The sequence below is a fragment of the Crinia signifera genome, chromosome 2, assembly GCF_055691185.1.
Source record: "Crinia signifera chromosome 2, ASM5569118v1, whole genome shotgun sequence".
In the NCBI taxonomy this organism is placed as follows: domain Eukaryota; kingdom Metazoa; phylum Chordata; class Amphibia; order Anura; family Myobatrachidae; genus Crinia; species Crinia signifera.
In genome coordinates, this window is record NC_139218.1 from 237802543 (window position 1) to 237813282 (window position 10740).

General features: G+C 44.8%; 1 protein-coding gene across 1 annotated transcript; it reads right to left on the reverse strand.

Moving 5' to 3' along the window:
• Positions 1-420: 420 nt before the first annotated feature.
• MRPS17 (mitochondrial ribosomal protein S17) lies at positions 421-8898 on the reverse strand. Its single transcript, XM_083171168.1, has 3 exons — positions 8714-8898; positions 1949-2094; positions 421-795 (listed from the first exon to the last, which is right to left on the reverse strand). The coding sequence occupies exons 2-3, from the start codon at positions 2069-2071 to the stop codon at positions 502-504; spliced, it is 417 nt and encodes a 138-aa protein (XP_083027294.1). The 5' UTR covers positions 2072-2094; positions 8714-8898; the 3' UTR covers positions 421-501.
• Positions 8899-10740: the final 1842 nt, after the last annotated feature.

Sequence of the window (10740 nt, forward strand, 5' to 3'; positions counted from 1 at the left end):
GTCTAATTGAAGCATACAGTCTGAATATCGTACAACATTGCTAGGAGGTAAAATTACTTAGAAGCTAATGCAAAAGCTGCCGATTCTCAGTGTGTTTAATCAGGAAATTGCTTTGAATAAAAGAATAGTTTTGAATCTCTGTTTTGAGCAGCAGCTTGCTCAGCAACTGTACCCCTAGGATCTGTTTGACAGCAGCCAACTAACCTATGCTTTTGGAGAGTTAAAATAAATCTTAGCACTGGGAAGCTACCCATGCAGACTCAGGGATATTAACAAACTCCACACAGATAGTGTCCTGCTTGGAATCTCTCTAATCACTCAAATGCAAATCAAGGCAACTAATCAAGTTTGAATAAATTCATGATGCTTTATATCTCACAGTTTTATGTGAGGGGCTAATTCAACTCAGATTAAACAATAGAAAAAAAAAATCACTTTTATTATTTAAATCTCAAGATACATTTTAATTGCACATCGTTTCCTAAAGGCAACTGTAGGTCTTCAAGAATCAACTTTCTTCTCTTCAGTTTTACCCGCTGAAATATTGAGACTCTGAAGCTGTTCATTAAGGTCGGTTACATGAATGTCGTCCAAACTTTCTAGAAATTTGCTGCCAGCACATAACTTCCCTGTCAGCGGGTCCACCACTCTGCCCACTTTGAAAATGATTTCAGACAGTTCATGCTTGACATGCTTGGTCCTTCTCTCAGGCAAAGCTTTCAGCAGCACAATATCTCCTACTGTACATTGCTCCTGGGCATCATGTGCAAAATAAGTCTTCCTCTTGTTGTAGTACTAGGTCAGGAGAATAAGAAACAGCATTTAATGTCCTGTACTTAGCAGGCTCACTGTGCACCAATAACAAATCTCAAATGTTTCATGTTCAGGTACTTAAGTCTGTATAGCCTGCTATTACAAAGATATTTAATGACCTAATAATCATCAGTTTTTCAGTTTCATGTATTCATTTTGTGAATGTGGCTAATTAGCTATTCAAAACCAATCTCTCACCTGGCATTGCCATATTTCTGATTGACATTTTAATTGCACTTTATGTGGTTATTACTAGTAATCTCCAATCAGGAGCTGTGGTATAGTTTCTATGGGATAACAGGTGTTTAATGAATGAGGTTTTAGACTTGCCATATCTTTTTATTCCAGGTTGACTAATGTCAATTTAACCTAGTGTTTTTAATTCTGTTAAAAAAAAGTATGTTTTTGCCGTAACGCATAATGTAAGGCAGACAAAGTAATTTGGTTTGGATTTGGGGGGAAAAGGTACCTCAGGGGCCCCAATTTTGTGGTGATTCCTTAATAAACACCCATGATATTTCAAATAAACTGGATAAGAAAGCCACGATTAGTTAATAATTTAATAAACTAATTGTCAAAGTTGTCTGGCAGAAATTGTTGTTTTCACATCCTCTCTTAACTAAAACATTTTTAGGAAAAATCTGAGATGGGCGGTGGACACCCCTGGTTGACATGGAATGACCCAACAAACATTCCCGCAGAGAACATATTAAGCATCTTGTAGAGACAGAAAATATGTTAACATTTGCTGGATATCAATAGTGTTTAGAATCAGGGAGACTTGTATGGGAGATGTGTTGGGGACCTGGATGTAGTGATATTCCACCACTAGCAAGAAGCAAGCTAATTAAGGATTTTACGAGTGTGGCGTGTGAGCTTCTATTTTTTTGCAGTAGGCTCAGGATATTGCAATATACGCATGAAACAAACATTGTAAAGAGAGTTGTAATGTTAATGAAAGTTTAATCAAAACAGTATTATTATTATTAGACATTGCAGTCATACTCAGAACATCCATAAGGCTATTGGGCCAATTACAGGTGTGGTCAGCATAACACTGACATTCAGTTTAACATTAAAGCACTATATTCTGCTACTGGACAGACCAGAACACCCTGAGAAGGACACTATTTACCTTTAACAAATAGGAATCCAACACCAGCCTCGTCACTCTCACTTTTGCTGTTTTTTTCATCTTTGTCCCTATAACTTTTCCAACAATCCAGTTGGCATGCATAGTGGCACGTACAACTGACATGGTACTGGGCTGATCAAGTGCACCTAAAGTAAAGAGAAATCTCACAATAAATAAAATATTTGCAACTTAAAAAAACATCATATTGTAATCAGCATATCATGTTACCGATTTGTGTTTTAAAAATTCAATTTGTGTTTTTTTCCCCCTTGACTTCTGGACTGTGGTACGTTAATGTTCAGTAAGTCGACAATTGTCATTAGTGACCCATGAGCCTAAGTATAGTAATAAAATTTGCCATCCACAATGTGCATGTCGATAGTCACAATGTCAACATTATTTATTTATTTAATTAGGAACAGTTTCTTATGTAGCGCACACATATTCCGCAGCGCTTTACAGATTATACTGACAATATTTTAAAACAATATGCAATTTGGCGCTGCCTGCCTGAAGGGTACTGTTAGCAAATCAAATGGATGTACATAAGATAAAGAAAGGTGCATAAAGAGATTTAATAGTAAAAATAGTGCATGCAAAACAAACTTGATTAATGGGCAAATATATGTATATGTTATGTCTCAATTGACATTTCTTAGTCCATATATTGCAGATGTTATAGAGGGGGTACTGTGGTGAGAGGGGCTGGCGTCCTGTCCCCTCTCAGTGCACAGGTCCCTCTCAGCACTCACAGTTATTAGAGTAAAGTCTTTTCCGTATAAGTCCCACGTAGCTGCTCGGTCCCACGATGCCACTCTTCTGGTGGAGTGGGGTGTCTCTAGGTGTACGCTTGTGTTCAGCGGGGTGGGTGGAGGTACACTGGGGTTTGCGCACGGAGTGGGTTTCACCTGGAAGGCTGCTAGCTACCACGGCGGAAGACTCGCAGGGCTCCTGGTGGGGAGTTCCTCCGTTCACCGCTCGTAATAGCCCAGACATTTCTTTCTGGTGTCCCCAGATCCGGCCTCCCAGGCGGCTGTGTCCCGGCGTTCTCCGGCCTTCTCACTCCGTCTGCGGGGCGCCGATGGATGACGTCACCGTCAGATGGGGAGCTGGACGTCGGGATCCCGCGGTTTCAGCCGCAACTCTGCTTGTATATGCTGCGGCCCCTAGTTGCAATAGTGCATGCAAAACAAACTTGATTAATGGGCAAATATATGTATATGTTATGTCTCAATTGACATTTCTTAGTCCATATATTGCAGATGTTATAGAGGGGGTACTGTGGTGAGAGGGGCTGGCGTCCCGTCCCCTCTCAGTGCACAGGTCCCTCTCAGCACTCACAGTTATTAGAGTAAAGTCTTTTCCGTATAAGTCCCACGTAGCTGCTCGGTCCCACGATGCCACTCTTCTGGTGGAGTGGGGTGTCTCTAGGTGTACGCTTGTGTTCAGCGGGGTGGGTGGAGGTACACTGGGGTTTGCGCACGGAGTGGGTTTCACCTGGAAGGCTGCTAGCTACCACGGCGGAAGACTCGCAGGGCTCCTGGTGGGGAGTTCCTCCGTTCACCGCTCGTAATAGCCCAGACATTTCTTTCTGGTGTCCCCAGATCCGGCCTCCCAGGCGGCTGTGTCCCGGCGTTCTCCGGCCTTCTCACTCCGTCTGCGGGGCGCCGATGGATGACGTCACCGTCAGATGGGGAGCTGGACGTCGGGATCCCGCGGTTTCAGCCGCAACTCTGCTTGTATATGCTGCGGCCCCTAGTTGCAGGCTGGTGCCGGCTTGTCGATGATGGCTTTAGGGTGCGATGTTTTCAATGGGTGAGTGGATAACCAACGTGTTTCGTCTCTCTTCGGAGCCTTTTTCAAGGATGTCAGTGCCAGTGTCAGGACTGTCTTTAAATTCAGTGACCCTCCTCCTGATTGGTTGCGGGTTCTGGATGCTTATTGGTTCATCAGTGATGACTCTGGCACAAGGGTGGGGCCAGGTATGTGGGTCAGTTCCTGAGGATTCTATTTCATTGGTTAGTGGTTTGAAATGGTGATAGGCTAACGATTCCTGGCTCCGGTAAGTGGGCGGGGTCAGGCACACAGTTCATATCCGTGAGTATTGCACTACGTATTTTTGATGCTGCTACTAATGTCCAGTTCTGTACTATAAATAAATAGGCAGACAATGCATACCTTATGCAGCAATAGCCTGATGGCATATGCACTTGAATACATATATACTGTAATGATGATGGTGATCGTACTATGAGGTAGAGGCAATACTACTATTCTATGGAGTCCTAGATTACTCCACTACTCGTAGATGATAGAAAAGGGATGTTGTGATACTTACAATGCTGCTACATTGAAATCTATATTTAACCCCTTTGGCTCCAATGTTTTCAGGGTGAATATCCACTTAAGCTCTTCTTTATCTAGTTTCTTGCTGAAATTGCCCCCCCCCTCCAGTTTTGGTCTAATTGGGTAATAATGAGGCTCCGAAGAGAGCCGAAACGCGTTGGTTATCCACTCACCCATTGAAAACATCGCACCCTAAAGCCATCATCGACAAGCCGGCACCAGCCTGCAACTAGGGGCCGCAGCATATACAAGCAGAGTTGTGGCTGAAACCGCGGCATCCCGACGTCCAGCTCCCCATCTGACGGTGACGTCATCCATCGGCGCCCCGCAGACGGAGTGAGAAGGCCGGAGAACGCCGGGACACAGCCGCCTGGGAGGCCGGATCTGGGGACACCAGAAAGAAATGTCTGGGCTATTACGAGCGGTGAACGGAGGAACTCCCCACCAGGAGCCCTGCGAGTCTTCCGCCGTGGTAGCTAGCAGCCTTCCAGGTGAAACCCACTCCGTGCGCAAACCCCAGTGTACCTCCACCCACCCCGCTGAACACAAGCGTACACCTAGAGACACCCCACTCCACCAGAAGAGTGGCATCGTGGGACCGAGCAGCTACGTGGGACTTATACGGAAAAGACTTTACCATAATAACTGTGAGTGCTGAGAGGGACCTGTGCACTGAGAGGGGACGGGACGCCAGCCCCTCTCACCACAGTACCCCCTCTATAACATCTGCAATATATGGACTAAGAAATGTCAATTGAGACATAACATATACATATATTTGCCCATTAATCAAGTTTGTTTTGCATGCACTATTTTTACTATTAAATCTCTTTATGCACCTTTCTTTATCTTATGTACATCCATTTGATTTGCTAACAGTACCCTTCAGGCAGGCAGCGCCAAATTGCATATTGTTTCAGTATATCCAGGGGGCTGGGGAATCCCCCTTCTTTTGGCAGCGCCTCAAACCATAGGTTGAGCGCAATAACCATCCTTTAACCTATATGACAATATTTTAAACCTGCCCCAGTGGAGTTTACAATCTATATTCCATACCACATGTACACGCACACACAGACATTCTAGGGTTAATTTGTTGGGACTCAATTGACCTACCAGTATATTTTTGGACTGTGGGAGAAACTGGAGCACCTGGAGTAAACCCACGCAAGCACAGGGAGAATATACAAACTCCACACAGTTAGGGACATGGTGGGAATTGAACCCATGACCTCAGTGCTGTGAGGCAGTAATGCTAACTATTACACCATCCAACTCAATGCCAGCACCCCTTTCCTAATAATAGTGATAGTCTATGTAAAGGAGAGGGACTAGAAATGATTTCACCGCATTCAATGCATTAGAATAATGGCTTCTTTGAACATAGCTTAGGTGGAAAGAGTAAAGGCACTTTCATGTATTTTTTTTTATCATTTAGCTAAACTGAGTTTGTCCACTGTCCTCAGCACAATTTGATAATTTTGTAAGAGGACCTGGTAATGAAGAGGCATGCAATGTGGATTAGCAACCTCACACCTACACAGATCTTTTTTAAAGACATGAATTGCGCACAGAACAATGAAGGCGCAAGAGAAAAGTAAAACCTCTAAAATCAATGTGGACATAAAACAGCATAACAAGTGCTGGCATTGATGTGTGGGGAGTGAAAGCAAGTCTGGTCTGATCCCACCGAGGCGATACCGTAGCTAAAAAATGCGGTACTTGTTTCCTAGCACGGCGCCCGTCGGGGTTGATTGCATGCCTTAAGTTAAGGTACTTAAGGCATGCGATCGACGCAATAAACGCGATTTTCTGTAAATTACCAGCTTTAATTGCCAGAAAAGACAAAATCGCGTTGATCGCGGCCCATTGTAATGGGCCGCCATGCGACCGACGCGATTTTCCCATAGAGAACAATGTTAAATTAGTTTTAAAGTTACAATCGCGTTGGTCGGATGCCATTATAATGGCATCCGATGCGATCAACGCGATTTTACATAGGGAACAATGGGAAAAGGGCCAATATGGCCAATTTCTCATTGTATATGCCCCCTCATGGGTATTAGGTATGGTTAATGCCCCCCCCCCCATTGTTAACGCCACCCTACTATTGACGCCAACCCGAAGTGTGGCGAGCGGCAGCAGTACGCGTCCTCCGACCTTTTCATACCCCCACTATCCACGTCGGCGTGGAGTTGATTTTCTATAGTGTGGTAGCGCAGCGAGCCACCGAGCCCTTAGCGTGGCAAGCAGAAGCGTATACCTGTGAAGTTATGCGCGTGCGCTCGCCTTGCTTCGGGCTCGGTGCGCTCACCACACTATATAGTGGGGGTATGAAAAGGTCGTAGGATGCGTACCGCCGCCGCTCGCCACGCTTCGGGTTGGCGTCAATAGTTTGGTGGCATTAACAATGGAGGGCCATTTCACCCATCAGGGGGGTTTGCTATCAAAATGGGGGGTTTTGGGGCTTTTTACATTGAAATCAATGTAAAATTGGGTCTCAGGGACCATTTTACATTGATTCCAATGTAAAAATCGCGTCGATCGCATCGCATGCGATTTGGTTGGCATGCGATGGACGCAATTTTTGCGGCCCCAATCAATACAATTAAAATCGGTGGCGCCGTGCTAGGAAACAAGTACCAAAAATGCTAATGCTTGCTATGACAGAAAAGTGTCAGAGCACTAATCGCATTGCAGTCAAGAGTGCCCATGCTGACCCCTGTCCATCACCAGAAGTGACAATTGTCACATAAGGGTCAGAACTAAACCACGGAGCAATTGCCGAACTTGCCCTGGTCTTATGAATCACATTTTTTTTACATCATATGGACAGCCAGAATGCACTATGGGAAAACAAGCTGTGAAAGAATTATGATGTTCTGGGCAACATTCTGCTAAAAACCTTTGGTTCATGTGTAAGTTACTTTGACAAAAAAACCCTACCTAAACATTGCTGCAGAACAAGGTCACCCTTCATGGTATCAGCGTACCGGCAGTGGCCTCTTTCAGCAGGATAAAGCGCCCTGCCACACTTCATGCAGTTTGGGGGAACATCAAGAATTTCAAGGTGTTGACCTGGCCTCCAAATTCACCAGATCTCAATCCATTTGAACATATGTGGGATGTGCTGGAAAAACAAGTCTGAGCCATGGAGTACCCATCTCACATCTTTCAGCACTTAAATTATTTGCTGATAAGGTCATGATGCCAGATACCACAGGATACCTTGAGAGGTCTTGTGGAGTCCATGGGCCAGATGCACTAAGCTTCCAAAAGTTATAAAACGAAAAGTGATAAACAACCAATCAGCTCCTGTCAAACATTTTTCAAACCCAGCATGTGACATGGCAGTTAGGAGATGATTGGCTAGCAATTTATCACTTTTTGAAGCTTATGCTGTGTTCACACTTTTTACCCAGCATTTTAATGTCGGGGACTGCAGCGCCAGACCCAGTTCTCACTGCTAAAGCAAATTCCCGGGTGAAGTAGTTCTACCCGGTAATTTGCCTTTTAACACTGTTTTTTTTTTTTGCAGTGTGAACTGGTCAACCCGTGTCTGCATTCCCGGGTCTCCAACCCAGATAAAAAGCAGACCTGGAAATTTCGACACGGGTTGAATTGTTCACACTGAAAAAAATACCTGTGTTAAAAGGCAAATTACCGGGTCGATATGCTAGACCCGGGAATTTGCCTGTCGGTGAGAACGGGGTATTAGTGCATTTAGCCCTATGCCTTAAGTGGTTTGGTAGCACGTGGGGTACATGCACAAAATTAGGCAGGTGGTTGTACGGTTATGGCTGACAGGTGTACATGCTGTAAGTTTAATAAAGTTTTTAAAATACAGGAAGAGTACATTTTTACTGTGAGAATTATTCTCTGACCAGAGGCATATCGGATTTGAGTTGGTACGCACTCCCTGGGCTCAATCCAACTGGGCTTCCAACATGTTCTCCAGTTTCCATTTAAAAAATGTACTGGTAGGCTAATGCTAATGTGAATAAACATCTCTAAAGTGCTACATAATATGTTGCCACTATATTAATAATGCTAAAATTAGTATACTTATGCAGAATAGTATTCATATTGAACTTTGCTTCTGGATTTATTATATTAAAATAATTTAACACACACATATATGAGTTTGTACAAATTACCAGAATTGTGCCACTTTTTATTAAAAAGTAATTATACAGACTTCTAAGCACATATATAATTGGACATTATGACTAATTTACTCTAATAAATTAACCTTGCACTAGCATCTGCATGTCTACATAGCTTGTAATATTACTTTTTATAAAGCTGCTGCAATAACACATCCTGGGAAGCAGCAGCTCACTATACTGTGAACGGCACCATGGAGAAACTGCACATAGCTGCCAGAGCCATCAGCCTCCTCCTCACTTCACTACTCACCTCCAGTGACACTCAGTCCTCCACACACTGTGACTGCTCCCCGCAGCCGGCGTCACCGCTTGTGACGTCCCTGTCGCCTATCTGACGTTACACACTGGGTAGATGGCGGATGCTATTTTCTAGTGGGCTAGGACCTCAGATGACGTCGCTCCCATGTGACCGGCAGGGGGCGAAGTGTCAGAATCACGTTGTGCGGGCAGGCTGGAATTTTAAGTACCACCATGTAGGCAGATTCATAGTGACAGACTCAGCACAGCAGGCCTCCCCGTCTCTCACCCGGCCGCGGGACGCCTCCCCGTTCTCACCCGTGGCCCTCGTTGTATCTGCTTCTCCCTAACACAGCGCGTCCCTGGGGACCCACTCATTTTGTAAAAGTGAGTCCCTGGCCCTCAATTGTGGGTAAAAATACACGTATTTGAAACGCGGTCTGGGGGTGTGAGGGCTGCTGCTGGGTGTGAAATAAACGTGCGGGGAGTTTCAGTCTGTTAGTACCAGGTGGTAGATGAATGAATGAGGGGAGGGGGGGTCCAGGTGTTGGATGGTGGGGGGGGGGAGGGTGTAGCTGCTGGGTGTCAAGGGTGGTGAGAATGGGGAGTGGTACACAGGGTAAAAACTAGGGGAAACTTGGCCCAAGGGTGAGGACCGTGTGTGTTGGGGGGTAAGAACTTCAGGTAAGGTAAGAAGCGGGGGTGGGCTGGTGCCAGATGGGCTTGATGAGAAGTGGGCGAGGCCATGCGGGAGAGAGGTGTGAAGCAGGGGGTAAGAAGTAGTGGAGGGGGTGTCCACCAGGCAGGGAGGGGGGTGAGAGGCGGGGGTTTAGAAGCTGAGAAGAGAGGGGACAACGACACCTATTCTCCCTCTATGGGGGTCGTGGACCCCAACGGGGAAAAATAGCAGGTGGCCGTCAGGAACCTGTCTGTCGGTGTTTTGACAGTCGGGATCCCGACGTCGGGTAGATGCCTGTCAGGACCCCGTCCGGCACCCCAATTAATAGAGTCTATAATGGGCTGATCAGAAATGCTCTCTTCATCTTATTGTAATATACCTCTTACAATAGGAAAGGTACCAATGTACACAGCTCTACAAACATTAGTATTTTTACAATAATATAATAGAAAAATAAAAACTTAAATAAACCACACAAACAAAGGACCCTTAATTCCATCTGCTCCACTACAAACGCTCTGAATGATGAACCAAACCTTTTGTATAGGACCTTATTCCAGTAGTCAGTGGTGCACTGTCAGTGATTAAGCACCAGGGAAGCTTCTTATCATTGATACAGAAATTGCATGCCATGCGCTATTTAACTGGCAGGATGCCGGTGTTTGAAGGTGATAACTGCCCATATTCTGGGAGTGTCAGGGAAAACACAGGCATGCGCAGGTGTTTACTGAAAAGGCGCATGTCCTCAGCCCCAGTCAGCCTGTTTCTATAGCACTGGGCGAGTAGGTCCTGGGTTATGTAGAGACTGGAAAAATCATTGGTACTTGTTTCCTAGCACAGCGCCCATCGCATAGCATACTTAGTGGTGTGCGATGCCATATGCATGTTAAATTAACAGGAGTGCTTGTACAATGAAATATCGCATAGCATTGCATGCCAGCAAATGGCATGAGATGCAATGCGATTTTTTTTTTAAATGCAAACAATTTTTATTAAGGTAATAGGTTCAAACATCCTCAAAGTGTTACATAATGATGTACTGTCAGAATAAGACAAAACAGTAATAAACAAAGAAGAACAATTATGCTGCTTTCCCACTGCAGACCCGTTTTAAGTTACAGGTAATCTTAAACGGTATTTAGCATTCCCACTGCAGCAGATTACAGTTTTAAATGCCATTTAAGTACCATACCCATTGCAGGTAAAACGTTTTAGCTCTTCAAAACGTTTTTACAGCACAAATGAGTGCCTGTGACTTTAATGGGCTTTAATGGGCCAAAATCTCTGTTACATATATCTTTCGCCAAAGTAGTGCGTACACACTGAGCTATTTTCCCCAAAGAGCAAGAGATTTTCAGGAG

What these genes read in the sequence shown, in the direction of transcription:
- MRPS17 (XM_083171168.1), bottom strand. Translation starts at nt 2,071, where the DNA reads ATGTCAGTTGTACGTGCCACTATGCATGCCAACTGGATTGTTGGAAAA. An exon ending in TGGATTCCTATTTGTTAAAG is followed by an intron (nt 796 to 1,948) that starts GTAAATAGTGTC and finishes CTCCTGACCTAG; the next exon opens with TACTACAACAAGAGGAAGAC.